The sequence below is a fragment of the Alosa alosa genome, chromosome 12 (assembly GCF_017589495.1).
Source record: "Alosa alosa isolate M-15738 ecotype Scorff River chromosome 12, AALO_Geno_1.1, whole genome shotgun sequence".
Taxonomy (NCBI): Eukaryota; Metazoa; Chordata; class Actinopteri; order Clupeiformes; family Clupeidae; genus Alosa; species Alosa alosa.
In genome coordinates, this window is record NC_063200.1 from 31,353,781 (window position 1) to 31,373,780 (window position 20,000).

Here is a 20,000-nt window from a genome sequence, read left to right on the forward strand (position 1 = left end):
TGCTGTAAACACACAGAGGAATAGGATGTCAGCTGTCTGCTCTCTATTGGAACACTTGCTCATGGTGAAGACGGCACATGTAAATCTGTATTTTACATGACTGCGTTCACAATTTCTCTTTCACGCTTTGGAAATGTTTTTCTTACTGTCTTAGAGCCACTCTTCACACACACACACACACACCTGCAACTCATATGAAGGGATTACACAAGAATTCATAACCACACAGAGAGACAGAGTTTCGCAAATGTACACCCACCCACACACACACACACACACACACACACACACACACACACACACACACACACACACACAATCCCTGCCTGCCTGTCAGTGTGGGATCTTAACAAAGCGAGCGCCCACGCTTGTGAGCGCAGCCAGGCAAGAGACCATGCTGACTCCAGACTCCCCAGCAGCCCAAGTGGAACATCAGCATAATCTAATCTAATCCCATGACGGGATGGCAGGCTGTACGCGTTGTCAAGGCAACACAGCAGAGCCAAGCCACACCAAGCTCTTGTGTTACACACAGGACAAGACAATTACCCATAACACAAAAAAGTCCACTTTCATCAACCAAAGCCTGTGTAACACATAGTAGTAGTAGCAATTTATGTTTAATACCATGACAGCATCTATGGATACATTAAGGCAAAAAACGTTATATTATACAAATATTAATAAGATATGTAATAAATAAAATTACATAAATAAAACAAACTACATTTGATAAAAATTCCTGTGAAACACATAAAAAACCCCATAAAAGAACAGTGAAGCAGAGAAGCATCCTCTTGTGTGGGTGTATTTAAATTTGTATTTAAATCAAACAAAGCATGCAGTATTCTTATAGTACAGCATTCAAAAGGTTGCTTCTTACAGCATCACTGGGAATACATTGAGATGTCTATGGCAAACACAAGGAGCCAGTTCCAACTGATCCTAACCAAGATAGGCATGCGCACATACATGTGTGAAAAAGCTGCTCTACTGTACAGTACTTTGCCAAGAGCAAACCCCCAACTATCTTCCTAATGATCTGATCTAATTACCCTCACTGCTTCAGAGGGAGACGAAGAGCAATTAGGACCAAAAAGACTTGAGGGGAAAAAGGCGGGGGCAAAAAAGGCAAAGTGAGAGGAAATGTGGGGGACAAGAGAGAATGAACCATTTTAGAGACACAGAGACAACATACTGTAGACAGAGATGGGATGAGGAGACACCACAGACAGAGACGAAGGGAATAGAGAAGAACAAGTGCTGGAGTGGAGATCCATCTGGGGAGGAGGGATGGAGGAGGGATGGAGGGGTGAAGGAGGGATGGAGGAGGGAGGGGTGAAGGAGGGATGGAGGAGGAAGGGAGGGGTGAATGATGGATGGAGGGGGATGGAGGAGGTGGTGGGGGGGTGGAGGGGGATGGAGGAGGTGGTTGGGGGGGGTGGAGGGGGGATGGAGGAGGTATGGAGGGGCTGTTGTTTTGACACTAGGCAGAAAGGAGCAGCTCACTGGCCAGTCCTGCGCTCGCCCTCAGCCACAGGGACTCAGCTGGCACACACACACACACACACACACACACACACACACACACACACACACACACAGTAGTACACACTATGAGGCACAGAGAAAAAGATGGGAAGAGAGGGGGGAATGAAAGTGGAGTGAACAAAAACAAGGAGAGGAGAGGGATGGAGAAGGAGGTGGAGAAGATGGACAGAACAGAGGAGACTAAACTAAAGTAACAGCAGATAGAGGAATAGAGAGAGAGAGGAGAAGAGATGAAAAAGCCTAAAGGGTTGTGGGATCATGGGGAGAGTCGGGGGGCAGAGCAGATAAGCTCCATTAAATGTGACAGAGCTGTCGCAACATGACCACCACCCCCTGCCTTTCTCTCACTCACACTCAACTATGTACACAAACCAACACACACACACAAACACACACACACACACACACACACACACACACACACACACACAGACACACAGTAAAAAGGCAAAAGGGGAAAATAATATAACACAACAAAAGACCAACAAAAGTACCATAATAGAACCATTCCTACATAGGTCAATAATCTAATCAAGAATATGGGCTGCTTTATGGACAGTCTGAGGGGCCGGAGTGCAAAGGCCACATTGCTCAAGGACTGTGTGCTCTCATGGTGGGCTACTCACAGCCCAGGAGGAGCTGAGCAGAGAGGGTCAGAGAGAAAAGCAAAGCACTTGGACATGCATCAACACCTGTGGGTCAAACAGGAGGATGGAGGGATGCAATTTGCACTTTACCAGTTCTGCATTAGCTTCCACAATCTCCCATTACTGTCAGGCAAGTCATTCTGAATCAATTGCTTTTTGTATTTCTTGCTAGGAAAATCTGAGCAAAATGATCTTAAAGAAGAGAATAAAAGCTTTTTTAGGGTACCTGTTCTCTCCAAGTACACTTCCTTTGAGTATTCACACTTAATCCCAGTGAAGAGATCAGTGCAAAAGTCCACAATCATGTTTGCACATCAATAGAAACTGAACCTATGGCCTACTTTGGGTCTGCAACTAAAACACTCCGGTGTAGCCTCCCTGTAAATCATACTCTCTGAAATCAGGGAAGTCAGAGACTAAGCAACATTTGAAAGAATTTGATCTCAAAGAAGATGATTTGTATGGGGATAACACCGACTATTTTCATACTCGAAAATCCAGTGCACTCAAATCCAGAAGCATCCAGAGTAATAAAGCAGACTCTCCTTTTGCTGTGAAGTTAGCAGTTCATCCTTGCCATCCCACTGCCTCTATCATCTATAATGCCTCAAAATAATGTCCCAAGGGACCGTCACTCCTGAAACGATGACTCACTGTGGATATAAAAAACACCCTTGTGGCCACGATAAGGCCAGCAAAAGATAGACAGACAGAATTCCATTCATATGATTGGGGAGAATTCTACAGGGAGGTGGGTGACCTGCTCATCACAGGGAGGAGTGTTTTTTTGTAATATCCTGCTTATCGTTGCTGCTGCAGATTTGTGTGGGGCAGGAAATAAGGAGGGTGATGCTATCAACTGTCCATTGCACATAAGACTACTCAAGACCCAAGTTCTTTAGCATCTCCACATTGCTATTCTGAAAACATCAGACAACAAACAAAAGCATCAGAAAGGGAAAGGACCGGCCATTTACGGTAACCATCAATTTATATATTCAGTTATTTCATGAATTATCAAATTTATTCAACAGTACATAATAAAACAACATCCCTTGCCATCGCTATTCTCTTCCACTGGCTTGGTTGATAGCCTCTGTTATTCTTTCAAACTGTCAAATAACTGCCCTCTCTTAGGGCCACAGCAATTAGGTCCACACTTCAAAGGACACTGTCTACCCATCCCTCCTAAACCGCCTGCACAATTATGTAAGCAAATCGGTCTCCAAATGACACTGATGATTTGCATCATGACTCAGGCCTCCACTCTGAAAGTAAATGAATTCACTTAGTTCACTAATGAATTCACTAGTTCAGGAACAAATGAATTCACTAGTTCAGGAACAGCCAAACGAAAATCCAGACTGCCGTTGGGAGTTTGTGGGAGTGTCGAGAGCTTAAGCCCTAATTTGGTATGAGGTGGGCTAGTCTGATGCGTATTCCCAGGACCCCAGGTCTATATTTACTCACTGTGGCCTGCCCAGCAGCTAGTACACTGCCCCCCCAGACAGCGCCAGTGATTGACAGAGTCTGATTTACCTCCAGTGCAGCAGGGAGGCTGCCGACAGACCTGACACTCTTTTAAATGAGCTCACTGTGCATGAGAGAAGTGTGTGTGTGTGTGTGTGTGTGTGTGTGTATAGATGTGTATAGGTATGTGTGAATGAGAGAGAAAGAGGGCGCATGCGTGACTGTGTGTGTATGTGTATGTGTGCGTGTGTGTGTGTGTGTGTGTGTGTGTGTGTGTGTGTGTGTGTGTGTGTGAGAGAGAGAGAGAAAGAGAGTGAAAGAGAGAGATGGAGGGAGGAAAGACTTCTTAAATGTACAAAGACACCTGAGTATGTGTTATGTCTGCAACCAGGAATACAATTCCCAGGTCAGGTCACATCAATAGTCATTTCAGTGACCTGGAAACAGTCCAGCAGGGAAGGACAGAGGGGAGATGGACTCCTCTGGACATGAAGCCGTTGAACAACCTAAAGTATTATGACAGAGTAATCCCTGCCAGAACAGGCGCGCACATAGTATTCATTACTGTGTGCTTCTGTCACTGTGTTTCACAGGAGGTGTGTGTCCCATAGTTATATATACAGTACATATACTATATATACCTATGCTGTGTCCAGTTCAACAGGTGGACTTCCCACAGCCATGGAAACAACTGTTCCTACTGCCGACAATAGATAATCAATAATTCAAACTAGCCTGAAGATAACTCTCTATCACTCATCCATGGAACAGATTATGAGCAAACAAACATACAAACTAATATTGGATCAGAATGGTTTCATCAATCATCATAAATCCCAGACTTCAGTACCATGCTGACAATGGAAGAACACAGCAAATGGGGAAAGCACTAATCAATGCTTGTGTGTGTGAGCCGAGCATTAATAAAGACAAATCCATTACCAGGGTCACCATGCATCTCTGAACCAAAGCCCTCTCACCCAAAGGCTGGACAAAAGATGAAACTCTCTGATCTAAGTAGTAGCTCTTAAGTATGAGTATCTGCACAGTGTGTGTGTGTGTGTGTGTGTGTGTGTGTGTGTGTGTGTGTGTGTGTGTGTGTGTGTGTATTTGTACCCTTGCAAGTGTTGTGTTTGCAAACTTTTGATGATGTGTGCAGTGTCTGATATGTGCAGTGTCTTCCATTCACAGCTGTGGTGCAGGTTAGGGTGTATGATGCCAGTGTGTGGGTGTTTGCTTTGTCTAGACACATCAGCTCAGAAGATCCATCACACACAAACACACACACACACACACACACACACACACACACACACACACACACACACAGACACACACAACACACACACACACAGACACACACACAGACACACACACACTTGTCAAAACTCAAAAAGATATGAATGAGAGTGGAGAGAGAGGTTTAAAGCAAAATATTTGCTGAGAGAGAGGGATAGAAGAGGTGTGGGGAGACATGATATGACACATATTGAAAAGAAAGGAAAAAGAAAGATAACAAGAGAGAGGTAAGGAGAGAAAGACTGAAGCAGAAAAAGACTAAACAGCCGACAAAGTCAAATAAGAACTTTAGCCAGCACTGGCCGTCTACTGGGAGGCTGTGGATGTAATTACTGTGAACCTCAGACAAGGAGAGGGGGAATTGACTTGGCACACGTCTGTGTCTCAGACAGGTCTCTCCCTCACTCCCACACCTTCAAACAGTGGTCAGCCATCAGCGACAGCCGGACACTGACTACAGGCTAGGCCAGATAGGGAAAAGTCACAGCATCTTACCAAAACACACACACACACAGACACACACACAGACACACACACACACAGACACAGACACAGACACACACACACACACACACACACACACACACACACACACACACACACACACACACACACACACACACACACACACACACACACACACACACACACACACACACACACACACACACACACACACACACACACACACACACACACACACACACACACGGGCGGTGGTAGTGTAGTGGTTGAGGAGTTGGGATAGCGTGCAGTAGCCTGAAAGTTGTTGGTTCAATTCCCAGCTTCCACCGTTGTGCCCTTGAGCAAGGCACTTAACCCCAAGTTGCTCCGGGGACAATGTGATCCCTTGTAATATAGCTGACATATGTAAGTCACTTTGGTCAAGAAGTGTCTGCTAAGTGTAATGTAACACACATACACACTATACCAGATAAGTAATTAGAGACATAATTATACTGGCAAATTAACATGGCCCAGAGCTTTTGAAACCCATCACAAACCTAATGAACAGTTTCCAATATTACTGGCCAACATTATTGATAAAAATAATTTGCACTAGTGAAATCCCTAAGAAAGCGTGACAACAGACAACCAGTCCGCCTGCCTGACAGTCTCAATGACCATAGACGTCTGGGAATGGAGGGAGAAGGCAAACGTGTGGATGAGCAACTGCTCTCTGAATGGGAGGATGAAAACAGAAGCCGACAGAGCCACGGAAGAGCCCTGCTACAGCTGGAGGGCTTTCTCTCGGTTTTTGAAGAAACGCTCCCAAATATGGCCGTCTGTGAGTCACCGACAGAGCAGAGGGGAGGATCACTGGGGTGGAAGAAGCAGCATTAAAAAAAAAGAGGAGCGCGTGCACGCGCAGACAACGCACAACACACACACACACACAGAGAAAGACAGAGAAAGACAGACACAGAAAGACAGACAGAAGGAGAGAGAAAGAGGAAGAGAAAAGACGCTTCCTGAAGCAGTAAAACAGTAAAACAGACTGAGATCATTCAGAACTGCAATCAAAACAAATTGCTCCACAAGCAATACAAAACTCTATTTCTTTTTTTTGTTGTTGTACTGTATCTGCTAATCACTAGCTGAACAGCATTAGTCTTTCAAAGCCAAGTCATTTTGTGAACATTTGGCCATGGCCAGCTCTAATGGATATTATTAGAAGGCTGGACTTGTAAGCCTCGGTGCTGTTGCTCTTGTGGCTGCTGTGGTCAGTGGCACTGCCTCCCTCCAGGTTCCTCAGGTTTTTTGTTTTTTTTTCACGGGAGCAGCCGGGCTTTGATGCCAAGCGTGGGCCGGATCAAGCCCTGGTGCGCCACGCAGAGATGGCGGTGGCAGAGGAGGCTGGCATTTGCCCACGATGCCTGGGAAGAGTAGCCTGGTGAAGGCATCCTGACTGCCATGGGCCATTTGGATCAAATATGCCTGTCTGGCAGCACAGCTTCATATGGCGATTCACAATGTGTAACACACACACACACACACACACACACACACACTCAAAGAATGTTCACTGACTGATGCACTTACACACATACACGCACACACATACAATATGCACCAATTCAGACAAACATACAAGAACGCATCTGACACACATGGCAATTCAAATGTACACTCACTCACACGCACGGAAGCCACAAATAGACAGGCCTAAACAGCGCTCACTCTCCCTCATTCCAGCACACTCCTGCATGAGCGCTGCACAGCCAAGCAGAGGCAAATATAGCAGCGAAGAGAGAGGTGTGGGGGTTGGGAGGTGGGGTGGGGGTTGGGAGGGTTCCAAACTGATCTCTGAACTGAACTGCCATCTCCCCCTAATCACCGCGGCTGGATGGAGATGGGGAAAAAACCTTTAGAAGCTCATCCACCACAAAACACACAAACGTGCATGCACGTACGCGCATACACAAACGCATACACACACACACACACACACACACACACACACACACAGATGGGACATGTGGCTGGAGGTGTTAATGGAATCCTGTGTTCCTGGGACGCTGGCGTGGGGCCGTGTGTCCGTGCTGGTGTGACTGTGGGGTGAAGTGTGATTTGAGAGAGAGGGGGGGAGAGAGAAAAAGAGAGAGAGAGAGAGAGAGAGAGAGAGAGAGGTTGGCAGAGGGAGAGGGGTTGACATTGGCACTGGTGCCAAACCAGAGGAGGCAAAGTACCACCCCCACCTCCACCGCCCCCACCTCCCTCCCTGTGTTTGTGTACCCGCCTCGCTCCATTAAAGCAGCGGCTCGTGCCACGCTCGCGTGCCCACTCTGCTCTGTCCACTGCACGGCCGCCCGCACGCTCGTCCGACTCCTCTCTACCCTACCCTTTCCTTCCCTCCACCCATCCGCCCTCTGCTCCACACTTTCATCCCCACTGACTCTCTGACACTTCTCTCTCTCTCTCTCTCTCTCTCTGTCCCTCTCTCTTCTACTCTCCCCAATTTTCCTCGACTCACTCATCCTTGCTCTTCAGATCCCCTCAGATTTCTCGCCTTCTCACCAATCAGTCTCCACTGTTTTCTATCCGTCTCGTTTCTCCCTCTTGTCTCAGACGCCATCTCTCCTCCTCCTCCTCCTCCTCCTCGTCCTTGTGAAATAGTGGAATAATTAACACAGGGTTGCTAATGTGTCCCTGGATGATCTCGCACTAATTGCTGAGAAAATTAAAGGAATGAAAAAAGCAAAAGAACAGTCAGTCTTTCTTTCTTCACCTTATAACCTCAGAAATCTAACTAAGTCACTTTCCACTTAACAATGTGCAGAGTGATGTTATTAAGAGTATAACCGAATTTTAAAAAAGGATTGGCAACAATTAGCTACATCATACCCTGAGAAAAACATACACTTCCCATAAATAAAGGCCACAAAAAAATGACTTCCCATAACAGACACATGAGCTTCTCCCAACACCAATTACGTGACTAAAACAATTACTTCAGTCAGTACCCAGAAAAACAGAACTCCTCATTCAGTTCCCATACTAGAAGGTAGGGGGGGCACCATCTCCTCTCTTCTACAGTATGTCACATTGTTTCCAACTCGAGTGAGTTTGTGTGTGTGTTTGTGTGTGTGTGTGTGTGTGTGTGTGTGTGTGTGTGTGTGTGTGTGTGTGTGTAGGAGCATGCCGAGGTGCCCCCGGGGCAGAATGGCACGACGTTACCTCATTACAGGGCCCAGTGGGCAGGTGTTCTGGGGGAAGCGAGTGCAAATGAAAAGGATTTGGCCACCGTGTCCGAGGCTAAGCACACCCCCGCTGCTAAGCGCCTGGCCGGATGCCTTCACTGACGTGTGTGCCCCACATCCCCCCCAGTGACCCCCCAAAGGATAACCACCCCACCCCCCCCACTCCACCCCCTCTCGCTGGCCCATATGGGATCAGATCTGCTCCCTGACACAGGCTCTCTTTCTCTCTCCTCTCTCTTTCATTTTCCCTCCCCTAATCGCTCTCTATTGTTCCTGCTCTCTCGTGGATGGATAACATATGCGTCTTAGCAGGGGACTTGGATGTGATCCCGCAATGCTTGTATAGCATCCGTGTCCCTCGTTTTCTAGAGTACCTTCTAGCTGGATGTAAACACCAAAGCAGCCCATCTCAGGGAGGTGAACTCAGAATGCCTCTTACCTGGTCGGCAGCAAGAGGAAGCACAGGAAGGGAGATGGAGCGATAGAGAGGTTCATTTAAATGAAAGAAAGAGAAAGAGCAAGAGGAGTCCTGTGACGACTCACTAGATCTTTTCACCTGAAAAGACATTTACTCTCACTGAGCGTTTGTGCTCAGTGAGAGTAAATGTTTTTTCAGGTGAAAAGATCTGCCAGACTGTCTGACTGCAAACTGACTGCAAACTGTCCAAACATTTACGTAAAAGAATGATTGATACTGGAGAAATGGCTTCGTGTTTGAGTTTGAGGCATATACTGTAGGTGAAGAGGAGATGGCCTCTGCTATGTTACCATTTTTTCTGTTTTCAATACTGAAAGGACAGAAACTTTACATCTACTTTGTCTGAAATACCTAATAATGAGATAAGCTGTGTGTGTGTGTGTGTGTGTGTGTGTGTGTGTGTGTGTGTGTGTGTGTGTGTGTGTGTGTGTGTGCATGTGTGTGCATGTGCGTGTGTGTGTGTGTCAGTAGGCATCTGTGCACTGTTTTGTGTTTGACTCTCACGCCAGACCTTCCACTGTCCCATTCATTAAGAGCATGTGAAGAATGCACACATTAAAACCTGCCACCCTCTCTCTCTCCATCTCTCTAGCTACTAAAACCTTGTCACTGGGAGATGAAGCTAGGTGTAATATCACAGCTTTCATCGCCGTATTAAATTCAACAGCGTTTATTTCCAAGAGAAGCAAATCAAGCGAAACCCATTCTCTCCCATATGCCAGCGCTAAAACAAAGCCGCCGTGCTTAAGTTTTACGTGCTTTGTTAGAAAAAATATTTGGTGAGAAATTGCCGTTTCAGGCTGCGGAAAATATTGGATAAGAATATTTCTCACGGGGAAAAAAAAAAGTGCTCGATGCAGATATAGAATAGCATGTATGAAATGTGAAGCATGGACCAAGAAGTGACAACAAAAATATAGATTTCTCTTCCTCCACCAGCGCTTTGATAAGGTGGCTGAGAGAGCCTGCAGTAAACCAACACTGTCATCTGTACACGCCTGTCTGTTCACACCATGTCAGGAAGCAAAGAACAGGCTGTACATGGAGTTCATGCCAGATGAAAAGAACTGACTACTACACCTTAACATGCATCTTATGGGGGTGTAATCTACCATTACCATTTAGACCACATAAAACACCCACACACACAGACACAGTGTAACACACTCTCGCCCTAATAGGTAATAGACATCAGGTGAGATGCTTCTTCTTTGATTATTCTGTGTCATTACTGTTATGTTTATATGATACATCAAAAGGGCAAACGTGTGTGTGTGTGTGTGTGTGTGTGTGTGTGTGTGTGTGTGTGTGTGTGTGTGTGTGTATGTGTGTATGTGTGTGTTTTTGGACTCAGTGTGTGTACCTTCCCCTCGGCCTTCAGTCTATCACTAATGAGAGGTAAAATATTCTGTCATTAGTGTGGCGCTCTGAGCCCTACTGACATAAAACAGCTCACTCACTTTAACACTGTTCAAGGAAAGGAATACACACACACCACACACACACACACGAGACAGGCCAACCCAAACGCTCAGTGTGATTATTATGAACAGCCACCCACTCACACATTAGTACAGAGTGTACTGTGAACAATCCCCCATCCCCACCCAAACACACACACACACACACACACACACACACACACACACACACACACACACACACACACACACACACACACACACACACACACACAGACTCCATGTTTCCAACACAACCCAGTACAAAGCACAACATAATAATTCTCTCTTCTTGATTAATATGGTCAATAGACAAGACACAATGTGGAGTGCTTTCAATTTTCCATTTACTGCAACATGTTCATCTTACACAGGGTTTCATGATGCTTTTCAACACCTCTGTTTCCAGAGGAAAGCGTCTTCCGTAGTGCGTACCGTCTTCAAGACTACAGCAATGTTTTCATGACCTAAGCGCGATCGATCTCCGTGGAGAATACCGTAAAACTTCAAATAATAGCCGAGTCCCTAAGAGACGCCTGTGTCTTTTAAACGCCTGGTGTGGCTACAGGTTTGGGTTAAAGGCTGGTCTCCAGTAGAGGCCTGGTCTGTTTTTTAGTTTCGGGTTGTTTTGATCTTCTAAAACCCTGGCTATATACTGAAATAGCTTAATGATGTAAAGTCAAGGGCGCAGTTTTTTATTGATGAGTCGGAGTGGCAAGTGCTGCGCATAGTTGCAGTGGTAAAACTTCTCACTCTTAGACCTACTCATACACAGCGCTGAAATGGCGTATTTAGCTGTCTAAATTTGAAGCTGGGAGAGAAATGGTCGGACATCCATGATTATTGTGTTATTCAGCAACCCTGGCCAAAAATATGTTCCCTGTGCGAAGTAGGCTATGATTTGAAATGTCGACTGTTGTCAAATTTGCCAAATACGGGAGAAACGATATGGTTCATGGTCTCTCATGCTGTTTCATTCGTGCCAAAGGAGCGAGAATGAAACATTACGCACGTTCCACTTTTGCATAAATAATTCCCGAACGGTTTTGGTCAGGGATGATAATGCAACTGTATTTAACAAAGGACCGATATAGGCTATTTGCTAGTGACAAAATATGAGCTTTCAGTGTGATACGATCTCTTTGTAAATTACGTTTGATTAAAACGTGTTTCATCTGTTCTGGCTATCCCTGCTATTTGGATCTTACTGTATCTCACTCAATGAACAACATCTCAACACTAAATGAATGATGATCCGTAATTGTCATCAGATAGCCTAGTCATATAGGTAGACATTCAGTGTGTTTGAAATAATTAATTCGATAATATTTTCCATCTTTGCAGAGGAAAAGTTTTGTGTAAAGGGAATTAAAGGCCTGTCTCATATAGACGCCTGTCTGTAATACTAGCCAGTGCAGTTTGGCGATTTGGGAAAATAAAAGCCCGGGCTATTATTTGGAGTTTTACGGTAGTAAAGTAAATGCCAATAGAAAAAACACCTGAAGGTCAATGTTCAATCTACAGCCTACACCACCTGAGAAGGGAGGAGGCCAGGTGCCCCAGTCAGGCTGAAGAGAAATATTCACTGCAAGCTATTGATGATGGGAGAAAAGGAGAGGAAGAATTAAACATCAAGGAGGGGACATGAAAGGAAATTTTAAACTATGCTGACCACACAGTATAAAAATCAACCACTCCACCTCGGGTTGGCGATACGTGAGCGAACAGCGATCTACCAGCTGGACGGTGTGAGAGAAAACAAAAGCCGGCCGGCTCGAGGAGGCACGAAGCAATTTGTCGAGACACAAGGCCCCCCCTGATGGCGTGGCAGCGAGCAGAGAAAAACCTACTCTCATCAGGGCTTTTGAGACACACAGCTGCGCTCTTCACTGGAGACACATGGAGCGGGAGAGAGCCAGGCGCGTGAGATGAGATGAGACGAGAGACGAGGAGAGCATGCTCAGCTCACTACTGGGGGTTTGGAGCAAACACAAGACTCCATCCGCAAATCTGTGTATATTTGCTCACATGTGGGAATGAGTGTTTGCTTGTATTACGGTGTGGTAGTAGTAAAAACCGTAGTTCGTTTTCTGTCTTCAAAATGGACCTTCTTTTGATTTCTGCACAAGATTATGTTGAATTGTTGAAAGAAATGATATATTGATATATATGATATGATATGATATATGATATGATATATGTGCCTAGTGCCAAACAATCCAGCCCAGCACAGAGACATCTGTGAGAAAAAAAAAAAGAATAGGATACATGCACATTACTTTTGTTTCTTTATTGCTTTTGAAACAGCTTCATGCAACAATCACAATGCAGAAAAGCACAAGGGAAAGGGAAGAAAAAAAGATGCAAAAGAGAGAAAAGAATCGGCTTTAGCATCATCATCCCATGCCCCACTTTAAGCCCACATCTATGGACTGTCAAGCTGCAGACGGTTGGCATTGTTGCCGAGGCGCTACTCATCAGCATCCGCCCACTCCATCTCCAAGCAGGAGGTTAGCGTTGTGCCTTCAAGAGCGCGCGTCTCTCATGCCTCCGTTTCAAGAGCACGGCTACACACAGCTGACTGACTACACTACCACTGTCACTGCTAGAGCCTGGATGGAGGAGGTCGGAGTCGGTTCCAATCCAGCTGAGCATCAAATTGGAATACTGTATGAATTGGCTGAATGAGGGGGTAAAGCCCAGTAAAATACACCACCCCAGCAGAACCACCACTGAGACGCTTTCAAGGGGAAAAACTGTAATTGAGATGTTTTGCTGATTATACACATCATGTGCCCTGACATTGACCACACTATGACCATAGGCTCGTGCGCACACTTATGCTTAAACACACACACACACACACACACACACACACACACACACACGCACACGCACTCACACACACATGCACGCACACAGACACACACACACACACACACACACACACACACGCACTCATGCACTCACACACTCACACTCTCACACACTCACACTCACACACACACACACACACACACACACACACACACACACACACACACAACAATAAGCACCTCTCTATTCTTTGTATGCCATCTCGTTCTGTCTTGGGCAGGGTGTGTGGCTCCGACGAGGACCTGGTTTCATTTCCTGTGTCAGCGATCCAGCTCATCTCGGCTCAGCTCGACGCCCTTCGCACAGCTGACCGGACGAAGCCACTATAACCCTCATTCACTGACCGAGCCTCAATTCATCCACAGCCAATACAGCAGATGTGCACAAACGGCAAACAGGTACAGCAGAGCAGTGCACAAACAAAAAGAAATAACAATGATGGGAGAGAGAGAGAGTGAACAGAGAGTGAGAGAGAGAGAGAGTGAGCAGAGAGGGAGAAAGTGCAACCTAGAGAAAGAAAAAAAGACAGACAGAGACAGAGAGAGACAGTGACCGAAGAGAGAGAGAGAGAGAGAGAGAGAGAGAGAGAGAGAGAGAGAGAGAGAAAGGAGTGTACAAGAAAAGTGGAAGGAGATAAGGAGGTCATTTAGCTGCAGTGTAACCATGGTTTTAATTGTGCAGCCGGAGTAGAGGATCAGTATGGGGTGGGGGGGGGGGGGCTGTAGATGGCTCCCCACCCCTCCAGCCCATGTCCATTTCCTGGCTAATCTTCAAGATAAACACATTACCGCTCCCAGGGAGGAGGAGGAGGCGCTTAGCTGGAGCGCTGAGAGACTCCAACAAGACCGATGCCACCAAACGGCCACAGAGGAGCTGCTCCTGGAGATAAAGACGAAACCAAGGAGCGCTATACATTCGCCTTTAGAACAACTACTGTGTGTGTGTGTGTGTGTGTGTGTGTGTGTGTGTGTGTGTATTTGTGTGTGTGCGAGCGAGTGAACGAGTGAGTGAGAAGGAAAGAAAGAGAGAGAAAGAGAAAGAGAGAGAGAGCGAGAGAGAGAGAATAAGTCTGAGGGCATGTCATGTGAGGTTTCTCTATCTGTGTGGTACAGAAGCGGGGTGGTGACTTACCATCACTGTGGGCTGATGGGAAATGAGCGTGAGAGTGTCAGGAAAAAAAAAGCTCTGTGAAATTGGAGGAATTAGGGCCAATCAGAACAGGGCCAGAGTGGGATTTGAAAGAGTGCAGGAGAGAGAGAGAGAGGAAGGGAGAGAGAGAGAAGGAAAATGAGACGAGTGTGAGAGCTGTGATAAACTGGGATTTAGTGGGGTGGTGTGTCACCGGCAAAGAAAACAAATGTCATCTTGAACCTTGGTGAGACGAGACTTGTGTTAAGGTGACACTGAAACTGAGTATTGACAGGGGGAATGCTTGCAGCTCCGATAGTTGTGGGGGAGAGACTGTCTGAACCCTCCAAAACACCCTGGCCCAGAGGTAGTGTTCCTCCTCTCTCTGAGCGAGTGTGTGTGTGTGTCAGTAAGTGGGAAAACACATGAAAGGAATGCAACATTTCTACATAGGTTTTTGTGTGTGCCTCCGTATATGTGTGTGCGTGTGTGTGTGTGACAGAGAGTGAGAGAGAGAGAGAGAGAGAGAGTGTGTGTGTGTGTGTGTGTGTGTGTGTGTGTGAGAGAGAGAGAGAGAGAGAGAGAGAGAGAGAGAGAGTGTATGTGTATGGGTGTGTGTACTGTAGTCATTTAGGCCACCGAGAAGCACTCTGTGTGATGTGTATAACGCGTCTCTGGGGAGTGAGCTTTTTATCCATAAAAAGTGGAGGAAGTGTCTTCCCTTTAATAGCAGAGAGAAGCCTGGTGGGACCTATAAAGCAGTAGCACTCCTCTGAAGCCCCGTAAAGCAGCCAATCACACATCAGAGCTGCAGGTGTGGGTAAACCCTCAGCCAATAATGAGTGATCAGAGCGGAGACTAAATGAATCGTTTAGCGGAATCTGTCGCCGTGTGGCTTAAAGAGCACACCGCCGCCACTGCCTGTGTACTCAATTACTACATCAGTCAGTATATGCTTGATGACAACATCAGTCAGTAAATACTCAATGACTACATCAATCAGTAGAAACTGGCATTCTGTAATGCCATCTTAGTAATCAACACACCATAATAGTATTACAAGGCAATACAACGCCCTGACATGTAAATGATACAGCACGTCCTAAAACCATCAAAGATATGTGTGTGACACCCTGAGAGTACATAGTACATAGATTAAGTACTTTATGTACCTATATAGGCGCTCTAAGTTGATTGATAAAACCATCTGTTAAGTATGCTACACAGTATTTATTTTGATGCTGGGTTCTGGTACTGTAAGTTCAGAGAGAGACAGCTACATGTATTTGCCTTCCTTGGTGCTATATGGTGCTTGGTGAGGCTGGGGTGGAGATGTTCTTAAAGTCTCTGTGGAAAAAAGTGATGTGGAAGTTCTGCTCTCTGCTCTGATTAAGGAAGGCCTTCATTCATTCACCACTGGATGATTCTCTTCTATACTTAAGGTGTGTATCATTTGCATGTGAATGTCCTGTAGAAGGCGCTTTGTTACTTTGTCATGTTAGAGAGCCTTACAGTATCATAAAACATTGATATTGGCTTCTATATAGTATTTGGCTTCTCTTGTCATGTTCTCCCCCTGCTGTGCTAAACCAACCCAGTCCAGCAAACAACCATAATGTATTATGCAAGAGCCTTAAACATGCCTGTTAATACAATTAATTCTCCTGCTAACACAGTCCTGGCCATAAGACAGGACAGTAGGAAATCTAAAGCTCACCTGGAAAGACTCCATCTGGCTGTTATGCCTCCCAACAGACACAGCATAGACAACTTTAATACCTGCTTCCTGCATGTCAAATGAAAGGCTGTTGGACTGTCAAATCACATTAAAAATGTTTCTCAATGTTGCAACAGGAGGAATGCATGAAATAGTAAAATATTGAACATAGTTTTTAAATCCTATTGAAAAAAAGAAATAAACTGTGTAGGGCTGTGCGCTCTAAGGGCTAGATTTATCAAGCCGTTTGCGCCTGTTTCCAGGCGTTAATTATTCGCAAAGACTGACGTAACCGATGTGAGCTATTTACAAACAGGCCGCACTTGAGAAAAACCGCAAACTGCCTGTTGCAGGAGCTGAAAATGGCAAATTGTGTTTTCCCATGTCATGCATATGCATTCAGAGGAGGGTCGGGGGAAAGTGGGAGTTTTGTGTTAAAATGTAAGAGGAGAAGCGTGAAATGCACCTAATTAGGTGTTCCCCTGTGTTTACGAAAACTGCAACCATAAAAGCACACGTCTGTTCTGTGGTGAAATATTTCCGCCTGGTAAAAGCAGGTGTTACTCCAAATTACGGTTAAATGCATCAATAAGAGGAACTTTCAAAGACAACAGAATCCCTATTCAGAGAACCAGTTTTGCGTTGTACTTTATCTAAAGCAACCTTAACTTTCATTGGGCTTTCGAATGTCTTACTTTCACTTTCAAGTTATCCACTTAAACTTGCCTACTTGTTAGATTTGACCAATCTTCTATAGCCTACCACAAGTAGTTTGAGTAGAGCAACTGCTCTTCATTATCTCCCAGCTTGTTGACATCTTATCATGTATTGTATTAATGTTTCATGATCGCTAAACGTTTAATTCGTTTTAATGTTGTTATCAGCGAACTTCATTCAACTGCGCTTGTGGTTGAAATATGCCTATCAGTTGTGGATGCTCGTAAATTGCGGTAGAGGGCGGAGAAAGGTTAGTTACCAGATGAGCTGCTGGTTTGATAAATACTGCGCACAATGAGGAAGCACAATGTGCGATTGTGCGCTAATACCGAACTCGCATAAACAGACGCACCACAAACTGCGGTACTGTTAGTTAGTCGACCCCTAAGTCTGTATTTTCACTGCAACTGCAGCAATTCAAATATGCCATGCTATTCATCTCAATTTGTGCTGCACCAAGAGAATAAGGATGGCTAAAAGCACCACTGCCTCTAAAACACTTGTGTGCCTTTGGCACTAACCATTTAGAGTCACTATTTGAAGCAATCTCAGTTTTAAATGGACTTTAGGGAAACACAAAATACTGGTCTATGAAAGCCAACTCCTCCTTGAATATTCGGGGGTAGCCGAGGACCCAAGAGTAGTGCAGTGTAGCCAAGGGTGGGCTGGAATAGTACAGTATGTCTGTGGACACTTAAGACAAATGTGTCTTGGGCATACGAGAACAAGCTTCTCACATGTAACATGTCACAACCAGGCTACTACGAAACACACACGGTAACATCCAACTTTACAGCACGCACACAATACATAAATACATACATCATTGCACTATTGTACATGGAGGGCTAGAATGGTATGTCTGTGGAAACTGAGGGGCAAATGAGGGGTGAGGAGGGGTAGGAGTGAGGAGAGGTAGGAGGGTTAGGAGTGAGGAGAGGTATGGGGTATGGGGTATGGGGTGAGGAAGTAAATGAGCAGATTCTACTGGCAGGAACAGATTCACACAGTTACTCATTATGCCTCTCACACCAGCCAGCTGGCACTGTCCACTGGTATCCACATACACACACACACACACACACACACACACAGGCACAAATAAAAACATGCACACACACACACACACACACACACACACACACACAGGCACAAATAAAACACACGCATACGAGCGCTTACACACGCCTTGCGCAATTTCAATACACTGACTCTACTGAAGTACTTTCTCTTTTTCTTCTTTGTCTTGTTTTTCCTATCACTCTCTCCTTCATGCACCGACTACCTACATGGATTGGATATCAATAGCATAGTGCTAATGAACTTCTGAATTTATCGGTTCATTAGCAAGCCAGTTATTCTAGATAAACGTTTGACACAGATAGTGGTTTGGATTCTTCTCTTAAACACACAAGTTAAACTTGAGATAAGAAACATCTGAAATAATCAAGTCTGGTCCAGGCCATGATCAATGCTAAAGTGGGATTTGTTACCTCAGACTCCATGGTTGCTGTTGGAAAAGGAATCACTGTCTCCTTTACAGCAAAATTAAACCGTTTCAAATTGTTTTCATTATATTAATACAGAGGATTAGATGTTATAATTCCTTGTGCCAAAATCCAAGGTAACAATTCAACGAAAAATACTATCAAATGTTTCCAACAACCAACAAACAATTTAATGTAAGAGGGTGTGGCCAAAAATGGTCACATGTTGCCAGCTGGTAAATGTTCATTGGGTGAGAATGTAAAAGGTGGACAAAATTCATTGGTCAACTTGACAAGCTTGGTCAGAACCTGTTTGTTGCATCTGAGTGGTTATTAGAACAGAACACTTTGAAAGTGTCTGGATGATGTTAAAAATACAATGAGGACTGATGGGCATTACATCATAATTCATTTTGAATTTCCCCTTGGGGATCAGTAAAGTATCTATCTAATTATCTATCTATCTATCTATCTATCTATCTATCTATACATATACCTTTTCTTACATGAAGATAAATACGTAACTAAATAGCAATATGTTGTTTCTTCTGCACATTTCACTGTAAGTATTGTGCATTATGTGGTATTATGATGTAAAATCCATTTTACACACACACATCACCTCTATTCTACTGTGTGTGCCCTTCCCATCCTTCCTTGGCATCTCTCTCTCTCTCTCTCTCTCTCTCTCTCTCTCTCTCTCTCTCTCTCTTGCTTTTCCATTTTTTTTTGCGCTTTTCCATCATGCCTTCATGCATTTCTTTTCCCCATGAGAGGAAGCGGAGCTGAAAGACCTCATCATATTTAGCCAAAAGGCTGCTAGCAATGTGGGTAAAACTGCCTGGTAACTAAGCCCCTAAATCCCCACCAAAAGCACACATTTCATAGACAAACACTCCTGCATGTAAACATCCATACATCTTCATTCAAACACACACACACACACACACACATGCAGATACACACACACACACACACACAAACACACAATCCACACACACACACACACACACACACACACAATTTCAGTCTCAGAGGCAGAAAGGCCTGATATGATAGAAGCGGAGATAAATTGCTCTCTGGATCACTGACAGCAGAAACACTGAGCCACCTGGGCCTGTGAGTGCCACACTCATAGCATCTGCAGCTCTCTCTCTCTCTCTCTCTCTCTCTCTCTCTTTCTCTCTCTCTCTCTCTCTCTCTCTCACACACACACACACACACACACACACACACACACACACACACACACACACACACAAACACACATACAAACACACACAATCACACAATCTCTAGTGCATTACAAACAGCTTTGTTCTCTCTCTTTGGACTATTTCTCTTTCTGTTTACTTCCTTTGACTTGCATCTTTCCTTTTCACTCTTCCCTTCCTCATAACTTACTTCCCTCCATTCCCTTCTTTCTCTCTTTTCTGAGACATCCCTTTCCTCTCTCTCTCTCTTTGCT

At 45.0% G+C, this 20,000-nt stretch overlaps 1 protein-coding gene across 2 annotated transcripts in view; it reads right to left on the reverse strand.

Annotated features, from left to right (window-relative positions):
• cacna1bb (calcium channel, voltage-dependent, N type, alpha 1B subunit, b) overlaps positions 1-20,000 on the reverse strand; it is a 153,404-nt gene that overhangs the window by 97,402 nt on the left and 36,002 nt on the right. For both annotated transcript variants that reach the window (XM_048259412.1, XM_048259413.1), the window contains one exon: positions 1-2. This exon is cut by the window's left edge and continues 123 nt beyond it. In XM_048259412.1, coding sequence (XP_048115369.1) covers positions 1-2 — 2 coding nt within the window. The remainder of the gene's footprint in view (positions 3-20,000) is intronic.